Genomic DNA, 19244 nt, shown 5'->3' with positions numbered 1-19244 from the left:
GTCAGTCATTCCTGCTGGAAAGTTCTCGCGTGTGTGAACAGGTGGCAAGGTCAGGATCGGGTATGGCTGCAATGCCCCCCATAGTTGAACAGCCTGCTGCTCCTCACTGTGTAGAATTGCCACTTGGACAAGATAACGGAGGATAGCTGGCACTCATCATCTCCCAGGAGCCTGTGTGCTGGTTCCTCCTGTATGTGTCAATAAAGAAGCTGCAAGCTTACCAGGGGAGGCAAACCTTAGCTTGGGAGAGAGGGAAAAACCAGAAAGTTCTCCTCATGTTGTCAAACACCTCCCAGGGATGTTTCAGGGGCATTGGTGGGGATCAATCTGGAGTACGTCATTCGCCCTTTTTCTTTTGGCTGCAGTTGCTGTATGACCTGGGAAGCAAAGGGGACTAGAGGGAAAGTATTACATAGAATTTATGGCACAGAAACAGGCCATTCCACCCAACAGGTCTATACTGGTGTTTATGCTCCACACGAGTCTCCTCTCACCCTACTTCATCTAACCCTTCATCTATTCCTTTCTCTCTCATGTGTTTATCTAGCTTCTATGAGGTTTTGAAACCCTTTACAAAGTTGGTCCCCCTTTATCTTTGTGTGAGCTAATGATTTTTCTCTTTGCCTTCTTGTGCTGAGTTGCCCTTTTTTATTTACTAATTAAAGCTTACCCCTTACTGTGCTTCTTCCCACTGACAGCTCATTTAGGAGTATGCCTCCATGAGCAATATCAGCCCTCTGGTGTCTCATCAAAGTGACCATTCTTAAAGTGTAAGCATGGGAAGTAAGTGTTGGCAGGCTATTTGATACTGTGTGCGTCACAGCCAAGCTCAATCCTATCCTCATCGGACATCCACACCTTGACAATGATTGAGGTCAGGAGCATATAAACTGATTGGATTAAGTTATCATCACAGAATAGAGATCTGATCTGCCACCAGTAAGAACAATGTGCAATGTGGTACAGGACCGGTGACTTTCAGGGATCACAGTAAATGCACCCCTTAGCAGTAACTCAAAGCACATTTCTCCTATATTCACCCCACCATAGATACAGTAAGGGAGGGGTTAATATATCCGCTTTTAATCTCAGAATGAAGTGTATGCTCACTTTTCTGCTTCGAAAAATGGCAGTGTACGCTTCCTATGATTGCAGACTTCAAAATTGGGAGGAGCGAGGGGGAGGAGGGCTTGTCCCTTTTGGCACCTGATTCGTGGGCCATTCAGTTGGTGGTTCTGCAGTCAGGAGTCAGCGCTGCTCTCAGGTCCAGGTCAGTCCAGGCCCCGAGCTCCCCTCCAGGACTTGAACTCCCCTCTGTACCTCCTTCGGGTCTCAAGCCTCCTCCAAGCCCTGAGCTCCCCTCCAGGCCAAAGTGATTTGAGAGCCATCTTATGATGAAGATCAAAAGGCCCTGTGACAGTCGTTATAAAAAGACTACAAGTATTATTTCTTGTCTGAACTGATTTTCTGGATAAATAAAATAGAAAACAGTTATTTAAAGATAAAGATATTACTAATAATTACCACACCATACGAGAGTCACTGTTTATGTGTTTTGTTCAGTTTAGTGGTTCCTCTCATGTTTATGAAGAATATAATACATTCTACGGCAATACATTTTAAAATGCAGCAAATGAAGTGTGAAAACTAAAAATATTCTGAGGGGTCATGCCCCCAGAGCCCCCCTAGATGCACACGATACCCACTGCTAAAATTGCTCTGACAGCTCTTTTCCTTGCCCAGGCATTCACCAGCAGTAGCTGACTTGCCTCTACCTACGTTGCAGATAATGCAAAATCATCTATGAAAATAACAAGACCTACATCAGCAACAAACCATCCTGAAGTCCAGCAAATTCAAAATTGGGAGGAGCGAGGGGGAGGAGGGTTTAATTCCACAACAAAGCATATGTTTCGAGGCACTTGACAATTTCAAGTCAGTTTCAGCAAAAATAAATGCAAAACCTGCTTAATTGAATCCATTTTGTATGGATCCATAATCACACGCGTGTCCTGCTCAGCAGTGTGAGGTTCAGGCCTCTCAGTTGATTCCGGGTTTATTTGCTGTCCTCAGCCAACCTGCACTGACCAACTCCCTTCCCCCTCCTCTCCGATTAACAACATTGTAGAATTTGTGTAATTTTGGAAAGGTAAAGATGCCATTAATATGTAGTCAGAAAACTGTGAATGAAGGAGACAATTATTCCATAAACAAGAAACCAAATACAGAGATGTAACGGGTTCGCCCGAGGGACTGTATGTCGAACTGCTCACCCATTCTTTGCAGATCATTTCATTGAATACTGTTGGCCAGGAGCTGCATAAAAACTACTGAGTTTATTCCGAATTGCTAACACTCAGGCAAAAGTAACTTTTGAACTGAAGTGACCTGGAGTTCAGTCACTGGTTTGAGCTGGCCGGAACCGGTTTGAATTAGCTACGCTTCTAAGAGACAAAGGGACTGTGATGAGACACCAGTCCTTATTTAGAAAAAGAGTAATGAGGTGATGCTACCAAACCCCTTGGAACAGAGCCAATCAGGGGATGACACCGACCACTCGAGCAAATCTAAGCCAACAGGAGAAAGACAACACCACTTGAAGAGTTAAGACTTGGGAATAAGAATGAAGAATTGCAGGCTTGGTGCCAGTGTGCGAAACTCCGGAGACCAACCATCGCAGAAGTGGAAGACCCTACGACAGGGACGTGGAGACGATGTCAAGAGAGAGAGAACGGAATGCCTGGCCAGCGTCAGCTCTCTTTTCCAGGTAATATAATATCCTTTCTATTCTGTGACCACTCAGGGAGTGTCAGAGAAACCTAGTGGGTGTGCGTTTAAATCCTAGTTTGGGTATAAAACTGTATAACCTGCTGTAAACTGCATGCCTATATCTAACCAGACATATAAGCTATATGTACATAATCTAACAACGTTAATAAAGCGAATTGAGAATTAAGAGAGAATTGACTCTTCTCCTCTTTGTACTAAGCCAATAACCGTAACCAGTGACCTCTGGTCAACAATACTCTATTTAAATATCCTCATTCTGACCTGATCTCAGTTGGACGGGAAGGGTTTGGGGTTGGTTTCAGGTGGGCAGGGTGATTGTGAAGTGCAATGGTTGGCCTACATTTCAAGCCCTGGGTATTTTCACCACCGCAATGCAAAGAACAATATATTGTTTGATATATTGTATAGTTTTCCACATCTGATATAACACCTTATTTGCAAATTTCTTGCTGATCAGCTCATAAAACAGTAACAAATTTCAACTAAACAGGTAGACACCATTCTAATCGATAATTCATAGAATCATAGAATCATAGAAGTTACAACATGGAAACAGGCCCTTCGGCCCAACATGTCCATGTCGCCCAGTTTATACCACTAAGCTAGTCCCAATTGCCTGCACTTGGCCCATATCCCTCGATACCCATCTTCCCCATGTAACTGTCCAAATGCTTTTTAAAAGACAAAATTGTACCCGTCTCTACTACTGCCTCTGGCAGCTCGTTCCAGACACTCACCACCCTTTGAGTGAAAAAATTGCCCCTCTGGATCCTTTTGTATCTCTCCCCTCTCACCTTAAATCTGTGCCCCCTCGTTATAGACTCCCCTACCTTTGGGAAAAGATTTTGACTATCGACCTTATCTATGCCCCTCATTATTTTATAGACTTCTATAAGATCACCCCTTAACCTCCTACTCTCCAGGGAATAAAGTCCCAGTCTGTCTAACCTCTCCCTGTAAGTCAAACCATCAAGTCCCGGTAGCATCCTAGTAAATCTTTTCTGCACTCTTTCTAGTTTAATAATATCCTTTCTATAATAGGGTGACCAGAACTGTACACAGTACTCCAAGTGTGGCCTCACCAATGCCCTGTACAACTTCAACAAGACATCCCAACTCCTGCATTCAATGTTCTGACCAATGAAACCAAGCATGCTGAATGCCTTCTTCACCACCCTATCCACCTGTGACTCCACTTTCAAGGAGCTATGAATCTGTACTCCTAGATCTCTTTGTTCTATAACTCTCCCCAACGCCCTACCATTAACGGAGTAGGTCCTGGCCCGATTCGATCTACCAAAATGCATCACCTCACATTTATCTAAATTAAACTCCATCTGCAATTCATCGGCCCACTGGCCCAATTTATCAAGATCCCGTTGCAATCCTAGATAACCTTCTTCACTGTCCACAATGCCACCAATCTTGGTGTCATCTGCAAACTTACTAACCATGCCTCCTAAATTCTCATCCAAATCATTAATATAAATAACAAATAACAGCGGACCCAGCACCGATCCCTGAGGCACACTGCTGGACACAGGCATCCAGTTTGAAAAACAACCCTCTACAACCACCCTCTGTCTTCTGTCGTCAAGCCAATTTTGTATCCAATTGGCTACCTCACCTTGGATCCCATGAGATTTAACCTTATGTAACAACCTACCATGCGGTACCTTGTCAAATGCTTTGCTGAAGTCCATGTAGACCACGTCTACTGCACAGCCCTCATCTATCTTCTTGGTTACCCCTTCAAAAAACTCAATCAAATTCGTGAGACATGATTTTCCTCTCACAAAACCATGCTGACTGTTCCTAATTAGTCCCTGCCTCTCCAAATGCCTGTAGATCCTGTCCCTCAGAATACCCTCTAACAACTTACCCACTACAGATGTCAGGCTCACTGGTCTGTAGTTCCCAGGCTTTTCCCTGCCGCCCTTCTTAAACAAAGGCACAACATTTGCTACCCTCCAATCTTCAGGCACCTCACCTGTAGCGGTGGATGATTCAAATATTAGTAAGCAGGAATGAAAACCATCATGAATTAGGGTTATGACCAGAAGGCAGTAATTTTAATGGCTGGGGGAAAAAGGAAGGGATGGAGGGAGTAAGACTTTGCTTGTTAAAATTTCCATTCTGGTAATTATTAATTTTAAAATAATCTCAGGCAATTCACTTGAATAGTAAAAAAAAACTGTTGTTTATTCAGTGCAATCACACACCCAGTTCCAATAATATCCATTACATCCAGAATGCCCAATGGTAACCAAACAAGCAAGACCCATTTTAGTTGTCTTGTTAGACTGCTTTGCCACCCAGCTTTATTTGGCAGCAGAGATTTCAAAATAAACAAAATTGGACTTCGTAAAACTTCCAACTTTATTTATTTAAATACAGAAACACTGTAGATTGAGATTTTGCTAGTGTCATCATCAAGTACTTGCAGGGCAGGTACAGCACAGCCAGATAGAGAATACTGCACTGCGCTGCCCCAACAGTTTGCCTAAACCCCACCTCAGAAAAGCATCCCCTACTGCACCAGTGTGACATTGTTTCCATTTCCCGCACCAGCCATCCCGTGGCCTCTCTGAGTGAGAACGCCAATCCAATTAGGAACGGTTCTGTGCCCTTAAGGCAATGGGATCATTGCCCAAATTCATTTCACCTAAGGACCTTAACAGCCAGCAGAATAATGAGGTTGGGAGAGATTGGAACCCAAGTTTCAGGGGTCAGAGGCTAGTGTCTAACCCATTGCATGTTTTTCTTTTAACCCTATTGATACGTGACCCCCTCCGAAAGTTGTGACGTTATGGACATGTGCTGGATGCAATACTTTCCATTTTATAGATGATTTAACATTTACACAAAATACATTTAGTTTTCAATTCCAATATGGACCCATGATTAAGGGATTCCACAGCTTTTAAATAACAGAGGTGTTCACATACTTCAACATTTAGAATGGAGAAGGAGCTGGTATAGCCTGGATTAGTTTCAATGCTGCTTCAGCAGGTTCATTTTTACAGGTTGTTAAAATCTTTCATAAAAATATAACAATGAAAACATTTTTTTAAGTTTAATCTGCAGCATTTAACATTAAAAAACATTTTAATATTGCAGATTTAAACATTTGAAGTTCCTTTTCCACACACCACTGACACCAGCTCACTCCCTCTGTAGAATGGTTTTTCATAGTGTGCCCTCTAGAGGTTTGTTTGAGAACTGACAATGCTTACCCAGAGCATGGACAAGTTATAATGGACAAGACAAAGCTTGGGTGTGAACTCATTCATGTTCCTCAGGATTGGGAATCCTTTATTTTAACAATAAAATTACAATGAAACAAAATGGCCTTTCTCTGAATTAACCCCATTCACTGAAGTTGTACCTTTCTAGAGCTTTCTAGAAATCACTGTTGGTGATATTAGCAGAGGAACATTTAACTTGCTAGTGTGACATTCCTCTGGAATTTTAAAGAGGTTATTAACTTGAGGTGTTATTTTAAATGGATTAATGCCTCTATATAAGATAATATATAGAGGACTGCCATATGTGCTAGTTCAGTGTTTGCTAATATCCCCGGTGATGATTTCTAAGTTTGTTTTCTTCAATAAAAGCATGCCTCCTGTAACCCCCCCTTTAATCAGGCATGGTGATCAGTAATTTGTGGTTTGCGAGTTCAAAATTCCTGCATATAAGCAACCAAAGATGGCAGTGAATCTTGCAGCGGATGCAGCTATTACAATTAAAAGGCATTTGAACCCCCTCAGAGAAGCCCATCCCAGTCTAAAGGCATGGCCTAGAAATCTAAGATTTATGCTGTCTAAATCGGGAGTGTCCCATCACTGATAAAACCACATCTAGTTTCTGGAATTGTGTTGTTGTTCAGAATAATTTCCTAACACTATCTCTTGAATGACAGCTAAAGTTTGAATGTCATAAATCGTGTCTAAATGAAGTGTGTCAGGAAATTCTATAACATGGACTTTCTGCTCTTGCTGGTCCTTCCATTCTCTGCACAGAGACAAGCTTTTCATGCTAACAGTATTGTCACCATCACCATAGACAATCCGTACTGGCTGGGTGGAAGGAAAGCCTTCATCGTATATATAAGTCACTGGTGTTGGGATTCTGGCTCCATACATACAGTACATCTCCACCCCCGGTGGAGACAAGTCAGACAGAAGACCTCTGCTGCGTTGCCACTTGAACCAGCCTTCTTCATATCCTATATCAGTGAAGAACTTTCTGTAGTCATCGTATGTGTAGTTGTATGTTGGTGTGGAGATGAAGACATGGTCTGCTGGCCAGGCCCGTCTGGTGGGAAGCAGCCAAGGGTTAGTCGTTGTCGTTCGTTGATGTTCACGTATCTTCAGATATTCAAGAGCGAGGCCATAGTTGTCCCCTGGAAAATGAGTATTGAAGAAAAAAAATACACAAGCTTGAAAATTCCTTTCTCTTTAATGATAAAGGATACTGTATATTGGGGGGAGGGGGGTGGTGAAGACTCCTTTTCATAGAAAGTATTTCTTCCTATTTGTTTTCTCTTCCCCCTTATGTTAATGAAATTGGTCTTCTGAGGATAATTATAAGCATCTTGCTATACTTTCTTGGTCAGATCAGAAGATTAGAAAGCTAAGTACAGAAGAGGGAGGCTATTCATCCAACCGGCCCATTCAGCTCATCCATCAGAGTACCTAACTATCTTTTGAATGATTGCAGAATTTTTAACTTCACTAACCTATGTGACAGGTCATTCCAGGTACTTATCACTCTTTACATGAAGTGCTTCCTAAACAGCTTGACACACAGAGATAGTGCTCTTGCCTCTGACTTGGAAGGTTGTGGGTTCAAGCCTCACCTGAGGAGATGAAGTACCTAATCTAAGTTAGTACTGAGGCAGTGCTGCATTGTCTTGGTCTGCCTCATCCCTCTGGCAATGCATACCTCCTCAAAAATAAAATCCAAATCTCTTCCCTCCGTCAGGATAACAGAAATTTATGTGTGCAATGGGTGCACTTGTCAGCAACAACCAGATGTTAAACTGAAGCCCAGTCTCCAATGTCCAGGTGGATATAAAAGATCCCACAGCACTATTTAAAGAGCAGGGAGTCCAACTAGTGTCGGGGTCAACAACCAACACCACCAAAAACAGATTTATTTATCTAACTTGCTGTGTGGAAATTGGCTGCCAAAACAATAGAAATTACAAAAATATTTGTAATTAATAATAATTGTTTGTGAAGCACTTTGGGACGTCCTGATCTCATCAGTCCAGTTTGTACTTATGTCTCTTTTTTTCCAATGCCATGGTTTAACGTGAAATACTGCTGTGGATTTATCTTTTCTACTCCACTTAGGATCTTACATCTCTATAATGTCTCTTCTCATTTGTTTCCGTTCCGTGAGTTTTTCCAGACTGTCTCCATAATGTAGTTGTCTGCCACAAGGGAACAGCCTCATGGCTCTTCCTGCACTGCTTTCAGGGCTAGATATTTTCTTTGTGTCTTGATGACCAGAACTGAACACAATATCGGGGGTTGGCCTGACCATAGAACGGTAACGTTTTAGCATGCTGGCCTCAGACTTATACTGTAATGATCTGACAGTAAAGCACAGAATTCTGTTAACTTCATTGATTGCTGATCCACAGTGAATGGGCAAGCAATGCAGTAACTATACTCCCATATCCTTTAACCTCTCTCTTAGACTTCGGTCTCCCATTGTTTCATCCCACTTGTAATACCTTCCAATTATATGTATTGAATTTCATTTTCCATAGTTCTGCGCATTTATACAATTTGACCGTGTTATATTTTGTTTGCCCACTTGACCTTTTGTACGTTGTGATAATACCACATCTAGGAACTCATCCAGCTACCTTATGAATGTTTGCAGTGAATCCATTTGTTCCAAAGGACAATAGCCAACTGCGAAAAGAACAACCCCCTGACATCTAACCTAGTTTTATGCTTACCTAACTTATACACATGTCCCCTGGTTCCCCCTAACCCATCTAACTCAATTAGTCTATCCACATGGAGAGAGTCTAAACCTTTCATTATTATACACCTTTCACGTGTATGCCGATGATACCCAGCTTTATCTTTCCACTACCACCCTTGATCCCATGACAGTTGCTTGTCAACTGCCTGTCAAGGATCAAGTTGTGGATGGGCCAGAACTTCTTGCAGCTCAACTATGGTGAGAACTGTTTATCTCCCTCCAGAGCTCTGTCCTGGCCCCTCATCCCATCCTGTTCCTGGAAGCCCACTCAAGCTCAACCCAATGGCATGAATCCTCAGTGTACCCAGGGCCAGGTTTCAAACACTATGTCCGGTCCATCGCCTAGCCGACCTACTTCAAAACATTGCCTGTCTCTTCCCCAATCTCACCCCCACTGCTATTGTAACTCTCAATGCTAGGCTGACACTTCAGTGCAGTACTGATGGAGTGCTGCACTGTCGGACATGACGTCTTTTGGATGCGATGTTAAAATGAGACTTCGCCTGCCTCTCAGGTGGATGTAAAATATCTCACAGCACTAAGATCAGGGGAGTTCTCCCCAGTGTTCTGGCCAATATTTATCCCTCAACCAATAACTAAAATAGATTATCTGGCCATTATCACATTGCAGTTTCTGGGGCCTTGCTGTGCGCAAATTGGCTGCCACGTTTCCTACATTACAGCAGTGACTACACTTCAAAAGGACTTCATTGGCTGTAAAGCACTTTGAGACATCCTGAGGTTATGAAAGGTGCTATATAAATGCAAGTTCTTTCTTTCTACTATCTCAATACTGATCTTAGAAGCTGCTATCTCACTGAATGATAGCAAAACTGGGCCGAAGGTTTCCTCTGTGCAGCACAATCGTAAACGGATACTTTGTAAACTGGTTTATAATTTTGTTACCCAGAGCACAGATGTGACTTCCTCCACTGAGACTTGCATTAAACCATAACTTGTTTGAAACCAATACTATTCATAAACAGAATTATGCCCTTTGAAAGATAAAAATATTTAAACCCATCTCACTGAGACACTAAAGTTAAAAGTTTCGAATTGAATTGGATGCGATAGCTTTTTATTTCTGTGCTGTTCACGGCCCAGGCCAAGAATTGTGAGGTGAGTACTTTGTATGTCAGTGAACAGAGCAAGTTCAAACTTGGCGAAACACAATGTTCTAGATTTTGCGTGTGGGTGAGACAGAGGGTTTATGGGAGGGACTCAGAGAAAGTAAATTAAACGCTGCTGCAAACGGTCGCTTTGAAAACTTTTTGTGTGCAATTTGAATGGAAATGAAAATCGGCCAGATTCTATAACGGGCGGCCGATCAATAGCTTCGGTTTTATGTCTGTTGAAAATCTGACCCCCCCCCCCCTCCCATCTGTTTTCCTATTTTCCCCCAAAAATTGAGCAGATAAAAGTAGGGTCTACCTGCAAAATGTTTAATGCTTGCTGCATTATGAAGGATGTTCCATCAAAAGAGCTCCCTGTGGCTCACAGAATTCACAAGAATTTCCTTACCCAAGGAACAAGCTTAACACAAGTTAGCAAGAGATAGGAGCAGACTGGACTGTTAGCATTCACTAGGCCAGTTTTCAGGACTTCCATGTGTCTGTTCTAACTGCTGGAGAAGGTCTGGGTGAGAGCTCTGGTGAACCATATGTTGTAAATTCTAGTTCTCTCTACTCTGGTATTCTCTGTATTCTACCTGATTTTGCAAATAATCCTGGCTAGTGAGTTTAGCCTGTCAAATTTCTGGTCTGTGCGCAGTAGTTTCTGCCTATCCGAAGTGATGCAGGAGTACAGCAGGAGGCTACGCTATAATCAGTAACATGAAGGAAGCTGGGATAATTGTTAGTCCTCACACGTACACATTCTACTAAGGCAGGAACCACCATGGGGGTAGAAGGGAAAGCCAAGCTTGAGTCAAATGGCTAATCAGAATTTCAGATCCATATTCTATCACACTTGGAACATTTTCCTTTCAAGCCATGAAAAACACTGGGATAGATTTTCAACTTGTCGCCCGGAGAGTAAAACTAACGTAGATCGGGCGTCCCTTATGGAAACCGTTCGATTTACATTGATTTCAATGGAAATAAAAATCGGGCGGTTTCTTTAATGGACAGTCAATCCGCAACACCAGTTTTACGCCCAGACAGCAAGTTGAAAATCCATCCCATAATCTGCTTTCTATCATTCTGTTGAGCAAGAAAACACTGCAAGTGTCCTGGCCAATATTTATCCCTCAACCAACATCACTAAAACAGATGATCTGGTCATTATCACATTGCTGTTTGTGGGACCTACACTTCAAAAGTACTTAATTGGCTGTAAAGCACTTTGGGACGTCCTGAGGTTGTGAAAGGCGCTATATAAATATAAGTCATTCTATCAAAAACATACAGTTTTCAGAATTTTGCAACATGATTTCCAACTGCACGGTGATGGAAACCAAGTTGTCAGGTTTTATCGTTTCATCTACAGCTCCAGCGGGTACATAGGACAACGAAAGGAGGTTAAATATACACAAAGGATTGGTACCTGAGGCAAGCACGGCGAGAGATTTAACTGTTCCCCCCCACGGAGCCCCAAGTGATATGAATCCGTGGATGAATTTGTCTTTCCATTCCTGGGGCTGTTCTTTTAGGAAGTGCAAGATGAATAGATTCCCCATGCTGTGGCCCAGCAGGTAAACAGGCTTGCCGTAGGTCGTGTGCATTTCCTCAATCATTCTCTTCAGTTTGTCAAAATATTCTTCTTGCTCATCTATCAAACAGAAAGCACCAAGTGTTACAATCAGCGGCAGCACTGGTCACTAGAGCTCCAGTGTACTGCGCCAGGCATTGGTAGGGACTGACTTTATGTCTATGGCTCTTCATCCTGTTACTTACCAGTCCCAGCCCTGCTGCTGGAAGGAGACACTGCGCACAGACTAGGGGTTACTTTTTGTTTTAGTTAATTTAACTGATAGAAGCAGATTCATCTCTTGGGTACTTCCCTGGAGAAAGGGTCACCCAAATTCATTCTGACACAATCCTCGTAGCAACGGTATTGGTGAAGGCCTGAAAACAGGATACTGGCAAGGACAGAGGTGGTTTGTGGTGGGGAGACCACAGGAAGAGGAAAAGGATAAGAGAGTTTTAAAAAAATTACAGAAAGTTAACTTCAACATTTCTTGTAAGTTAGAATCACAGTATCATGGTTCACATGCAATACATCTGAGGTTCAAAGTGAGTATTGATGGTAACATCTGAGGAAACTACCTTAGAACAATAATGAAGTTATGTAGCTGAGTTAACATGTACAGTCAAAATGGCACAGCATCTGAAACACTGTGGATTAACGACTGTATCTATCTAAAGTTATCCCAGCTCCGTCATACCTTCACACTCAGTATTAATTCTTCTGCAACACAGTTCTCTGGGTTGATAACCCTCCAGTTAGCTCCCTGTGAGGAAGGGCTTTACCCCTCTTAGGCCTGTGACCCTCCAGTTATAAGCAGCTGCCCTAACAGTCTCATCGAGAACATAAGAACATAAGAAATAGGTTACATGACTCGTATTTACCGAGCATATATCCAATTCCCCTTTGAAAGTTACTATTGCTTCCACCACCCTTTCAGGCAGTGCATTCCAGATCATAACAACTCGTTGCGTTAAAGAAAGTTCTCCTAATTTCCCCTCTGATTCTCTTGCCAATTATCTTAAATTTGTTCCCAAGAACTGCGGGCAAATATCCTGCTGACAGCAAGTGTCTTGGGTGACAGCACAAATTCCCTAGATGGCGAGTCATGGATGTGAATGAAAGCAATCATTCCATGGTGTGGATTATGAGCAATACCAGTTCATAGAACCACGTTTATTAGGTCGCTATAATGGCATGGTTTTTGCACAGAAGCTCCAGTATCTCAGGCAAGCCGGTTACTACTGTTGTACCCAATAACAACAGAGGCTGGAGATCAGAATAATTGCCCACTCTTTCAGCCAGGGAATGGTGACAGCACAGAGAGACCTGGTAGGAGGAAGGAAGCAATTTGTTGGGTTTTTTTGTACGAACAGGAGAAACTTTATCTACTGGTGGTTGGGTTGGTAACCACAGATTTAAGATAATTGGAAAAAGAACCAGAGGGGAAATGAGGAGGACTTTCTTCAATGCAGCGAGTTGTTATGATCTGGAATGCGCTGCCTGAGAGGGCGGTGGAAGCAGATTCAATAGTAACTTTCAAAAGGGAATTGGATATACACTTGAAAAGGAAAAAAATTTGCACAGCTATGGGGAAAGAGCGGGAGAATGGGATTAATTTGATAGCTTTCAAAGAGCCGGCACATGCATGGTGGGCTGAATGGCCTCCTTCTGTGCTGTGAGACTGATTCTATGTTGCTCTGACACTAAAGTCTACATTCGGAATTCAGTGCAAATATTTTTTATCTGGTTAACATTTTTAATGAAAAGCAATGGCTTCATGAGATGTCCATTATCTGTACTCACATGCCGCCACCCTCCAGTCGTAAGGGGCCGCTCGAATGGTCTCATCACGAACATAACCTACGTTTACCAAGAACTGCACCAATGCGTGCAAATATCCTGTCAAAACAAAACAGCGGTTTCTACATATGGCCCAACATGAATGATGGACAGCTGGTCAATAAACAGGGGGGTGGATTTTGAATCAGTAGCCTGAGCATAAAACTGGAGTGTGGATTTCAACAGAAATGAAAATCAGGTGGGTCCATAATGGGCGCCCGATCGACGCCAGTTGTACCCCCCGGGCGGCAGGTTGAAAATCAACATGGGTGTCTTTCATGGCTTGAAAAGAAAATGTTCCAAGTATGAGAGAAAATGGGTCTGAAATTATGATTAGATGGTTGGCTTAAGCATGGCTTTCCCTTCTGCATCCTAGCTCAAGTATTGCCTTGAATCAGAGAACACCGGAGGTGAAGCAACAGAACGTGGACCGAATAAACAGCAAAACATGTGCCTAATAAACAGCAAAACATGGGCCGAATAAACAGCAAAACCTGGGCCGAATAAACAGCAAAACATGGGCCCAATAAACAGCAAAACATGGGCCTAATAAACAGCAAAACATGGGCCGAATAAACAGCAAAACATGGACCTAATAAACAGGAAAACATGGGCCGAATAAACAGCAAAACATGGGCCGAATAAACAGCAAAAAACATGGGCCTAATAAACAGCAAAACATGGGCCTAATAAACAGCAAAACATGGGCCTAATAATGAGCAAAACATGGGCCGAATAAACAGCAAAACATGGGCCTAATAAACAGCAAAACATGGGCCTAATAAACAGCAAAACATGGACCTAATAAACAGGAAAACATGGGCCGAATAAACAACAAAACATGGGCCGAATAAACAGCAAAACATGGACCTAATAAACAGGAAAACATGGGCCGAATAAACAGCAAAACATGGGCCGAATAAACAGCAAAAAACATGGGCCTAATAAACAGCAAAACATGGGCATAATAAACAGCAAAACATGGGCCTAATAAACAGCAAAACATGGGCCTAATAATCAGCAAAACATGGGCCTAATAAACAGCAAAACATGGGCCTAATAAACAGCTAAACATGGGCCTAATAAACAGGAAAACATGGGCCTAATAAACAGCAAAACATGGGCCTAATAAACAGCAAAACATGGGCCTAATAAACAGCAAAACATGGGCCTAATAAAGAGGAAAACATGGGCCTAATAAACAGCAAAACATGGGCCTAATAAACAGCAAAACATGGGCCTAATAAACAGCAAAACATGGGCCTAATAAACAGCAAAACATGGACCGAATAAACAGCAAAACATGGGCCTAATAAACAGCAAAATATGTGCCTAATAAACAGCAAAACATGGACCTAATAAACAGCAAAACATGGGCCTAATAAACAGCAAAACATGGGCCTAATAAACAGCAAAACATGGGCCTAATAAACAGCAAAACATGGGCCTAATAAACAGCAAAACATGGACCGAATAAACAGCAAAACATGGACCTAATAAACAGCAAAACATGGGCCTAATAAACAGCAAAACATGGGCCTAATAAACAGCAAAACATGGGCCTAATAAACAGCAAAACATGGGCCTAATAAACAGCAAAACATGGACCTAATAAACAGCAAAACATGGGCCTAATAAACAGCAAAACATGGGCCTAATAAAGAGGAAAACATGGGCCTAATAAACAGCAAAACATGGGCCTAATAAACAGCAAAACATGGGCCTAATAAACAGCAAAACATGGGCCTAATAAACAGCAAAACATGGACCGAATAAACAGCAAAACATGGGCCTAATAAACAGCAAAATATGTGCCTAATAAACAGCAAAACATGGACCTAATAAACAGCAAAACATGGACCGAATAAACAGCAAAACATGGGCCTAATAAACAGCAAAACATGGGCCTAATAAACAGCAAAACATGGACCGAATAAACAGCAAAACATGGGCCTAATAAACAGCAAAACATGGGCCTAATAAACAGCAAAACATGGACAGAATAAGCAGCAAAACATGGGCCTAATAAACAGCAAAACATGGGCCGAATAAACAGCAAAACATGGGCCGAATAAACAGCAAAAAACATGGGCCTAATAAACAGCAAAACATGGGCCTAATAAACAGCAAAACATGGGCCTAATAAACAGCAAAACATGGGCCTAATAAACAGCAAAACATGGACCTAATAAACAGCAAAACATGGGCCAAATAAACAGCAAAACATGGGCCTAATAATGAGCAAAACATGGGCCGAATAAACAGCAAAACATGGGCCTAATAAACAGCAAAACATGGGCCTAATAAACAGCAAAACATGGACCTAATAAACAGGAAAACATGGGCCGAATAAACAACAAAACATGGGCCGAATAAACAGCAAAACATGGACCTAATAAACAGGAAAACATGGGCCGAATAAACAGCAAAACATGGGCCGAATAAACAGCAAAAAACATGGGCCTAATAAACAGCAAAACATGGGCATAATAAACAGCAAAACATGGGCCTAATAAACAGCAAAACATGGGCCTAATAAACAGCAAAACATGGGCCTACTAATCAGCAAAACATGGGCCTAATAAACAGCAAAACATGGACCGAATAAACAGCAAAACATGGGCCTAATAAACAGCAAAACATGGGCCTAATAAACAGGAAAACATGGGCCTAATAAACAGCAAAACATGGGCCTAATAAACAGCAAAACATGGGCCTAATAAACAGCAAAACATGGGCCTAATAAACAGCAAAACATGGACCGAATAAACAGCAAAACATGGGCCTAATAAACAGCAAAACATGTGCCTAATAAACAGCAAAACATGGACCTAATAAACAGCAAAACATGGACCGAATAAACAGCAAAACATGGGCCTAATAAACAGCAAAACATGGGCCTAATAAACAGCAAAACATGGACCGAATAAACAGCAAAACATGGGCCTAATAAACAGCAAAACATGGGCCTAATAAACAGCAAAACATGGACCGAATAAACAGCAAAACATGGGCCTAATAAACAGCAAAACATGGGCCTAATAAACAGCAAAACATGGGCCTAATAAACAGCAAAACATGGGCCTAATAAACAGCAAAACATGGGCCTAATAATCAGCAAAACATGGGCCTAATAAACAGCAAAACATGGGCCTAATAAACAGCAAAACATGGGCCTAATAAACAGCAAAACATGGGCCTAATAAACAGCAAAACATGGGCCTAATAAACAGCAAAACATGGACCGAATAAACAGCAAAACATGGGCCTAATAAACAGCAAAACATGGGCCTAATAAACAGGAAAACATGGGCCTAATAAACAGCAAAACATGGGCCTAATAAACAGCAAAACATGGGCCTAATAAACAGCAAAACATGGGCCTAATAAACAGCAAAACATGGACCGAATAAACAGCAAAACATGGGCCTAATAAACAGCAAAACATGTGCCTAATAAACAGCAAAACATGGACCTAATAAACAGCAAAACATGGACCGAATAAACAGCAAAACATGGGCCTAATAAACAGCAAAACATGGGCCTAATAAACAGCAAAACATGGACCGAATAAACAGCAAAACATGGGCCTAATAAACAGCAAAACATGGGCCTAATAAACAGCAAAACATGGGCCTAATAAACAGCAAAACATGGACCGAATAAACAGCAAAACATGGGTCTAATAAACAGCAAAACATGGGCCCAATAAACAGCAAAACATGGGCCGAATAAACAGCAAAACATGTGCCTAATAAACAGCAAAACATGTGCCTAATAAACAGCAAAACATGGACCGAATAAACAGCAAAACATGGGCCTAATAAACAGCAAAACATGGACCGAATAAACAGCAAAACATGGGCCTAATAAACAGCAAAACATGGGCCTAATAAACAGCAAAATATGGACCGAATAAACAGCAAAACATGGGCCTAATAAACAGCAAAACATGGGCCTAATAAACAGCAAAACATGGACCGAATAAACAGCAAAACATGGGCCTAATAAACAGCAAAACATGGGCCTAATAAACAGCAAAACATGGACCGAATAAACAGCAAAACATGGGCGTAATAAACAGCAAAACATGGGCCTAATAAACAGCAAAACATGGGCCTAATAAACAGCAAAACATGGGCCTAATAAACAGCAAAACATGGACCGAATAAACAGCAAAACATGGGCCTAATAAACAGGAAAACATGGGCCTAATAAACAGCAAAACATGGACCGAATAAACAGCAAAACATGGACCGAATAAACAGCAAAACATGGGCCTAATAAACAGGAAAACATGGGCCTAATAAACAGCAAAACATGGACCGAATAAACAGCAAAACATGGGCCTAATAAACAGCAAAACATGGGCCTAATAAACAGCAAAACATGGACCGAATAAACAGCAAAACATGGGCCTAATAAACAGCAAAACATGGGCCTAATAAACAGCAAAACATGGGCCAAATAAACAGGAAAACATGGGCCTAATAAACAGCAAAACATGGGCCTAATAAACAGCAAAACATGGGCCTAATAAACAGCATAACATGGGCCTAATAAACAGCAAAACATGTGCCTAATAAACAGCAAAACATGGGCCGAATAAACAGCAAAACATGGACCGAATAAACAGCAAAACATGGGCCTAATAAACAGCAAAACATGGACCGAATAAACAGCAAAACATGGGCCTAATAAACAGCAAAACATGGGCCTAATAAACAGCAAAACATGGACCGAATAAACAGCAAAACATGGGTCCAATAAACAGCTAAACATGGGCCTAATAAACAGCAAAACATGGGCCTAATAAACAGCAAAACATGGGTCTAATAAACAGCAAAACATGGGCCTAATAAACAGCAAAACATGGGCCTAATAAACAGCAAAACATGGACCTAATAAACAGGAAAACATGGGCCGAATAAACAGCAAAACATGGGCCGAATAAACAGCAAAACATGGGCCTAATAATCAGCAAAACATGGGCCTAATAATCAGCAAAACATGGGCCTAATAAACAGCAAAACATGGACCGAATAAACAGCAAAACATGGGCCTAATAAACAGCAAAACATGGACCGAATAAACAGCAAAACATGGGCCGAATAAACAGCAAAACATGGGCCTAATAAACAGCAAAACATGGGCCTAATAAACAGCAAAACATGGACCTAATAAACAGCAAAACATGGGCCTAATAAACAGCAAAACACGGGCCTAATAAACAGCAAAACATGGACCGAATAAACAGCAAAACATGGGCCTAATAAACAGCAAAACATGGGCCTAATAAACAGGAAAACATGGGCCTAATAAACAGCAAAACATGGGCCTAATAAACAGCAAAACATGGGCCTAATAAACAGCAAAACATGGGCCTAATAAACAGCAAAACATGGACCGAATAAACAGCAAAACATGGGCCTAATAAACAGCAAAACACGGGCCTAATAAACAGCAAAACATGGACCGAATAAACAGCAAAACATGGGCCTAATAAACAGCAAAACATGGGCCTAATAAACAGCAAAACATGGGCCTAATAAACAGCAAAACATGTGCCTAATAAACAGCAAAACATGGACCTAATAAACAGCAAAACATGGACCGAATAAACAGCAAAACATGGGCCTAATAAACAGCAAAACATGGGCCTAATAAACAGCAAAACATGGACCGAATAAACAGCAAAACATGGGCCTAATAAACAGCAAAACATGGGCCTAATAAACAGCAAAACATGGACCGAATAAACAGCAAAACATGGGCCTAATAAACAGCAAAACATGGGCCTAATAAACAGCAAAACATGGGCCTAATAAACAGCAAAACATGGGCCTAATAAACAGCAAAACATGGGCCTAATAATCAGCAAAACATGGGCCGAATAAACAGCAAAACATGGGCCTAATAAA

The 19244-nt window shown here is 41.6% G+C and overlaps 1 protein-coding gene across 1 annotated transcript in view; it reads right to left on the bottom strand.

The window, feature by feature from the left end:
* Positions 1–4971: 4971 nt before the first annotated feature.
* The window catches only part of lcat (lecithin-cholesterol acyltransferase), a 70289-nt gene continuing 56016 nt past the window's right edge, over positions 4972–19244 (bottom strand). The window contains exons 4-6 of the mRNA XM_067997442.1: positions 13288–13383; positions 11341–11565; positions 4972–7195 (exon numbers count right to left, since the gene is read on the bottom strand). Coding sequence (XP_067853543.1) covers positions 6651–7195; positions 11341–11565; positions 13288–13383 — 866 coding nt within the window. The 3' untranslated portion in view covers positions 4972–6650. The remainder of the gene's footprint in view (positions 7196–11340; positions 11566–13287; positions 13384–19244) is intronic.

The sequence above is a fragment of the Heptranchias perlo genome, chromosome 16, assembly GCF_035084215.1.
Source record: "Heptranchias perlo isolate sHepPer1 chromosome 16, sHepPer1.hap1, whole genome shotgun sequence".
In the NCBI taxonomy this organism is placed as follows: Eukaryota; Metazoa; Chordata; class Chondrichthyes; order Hexanchiformes; family Hexanchidae; genus Heptranchias; species Heptranchias perlo.
This window is presented reverse-complemented; position numbering and strand designations above follow the sequence as displayed.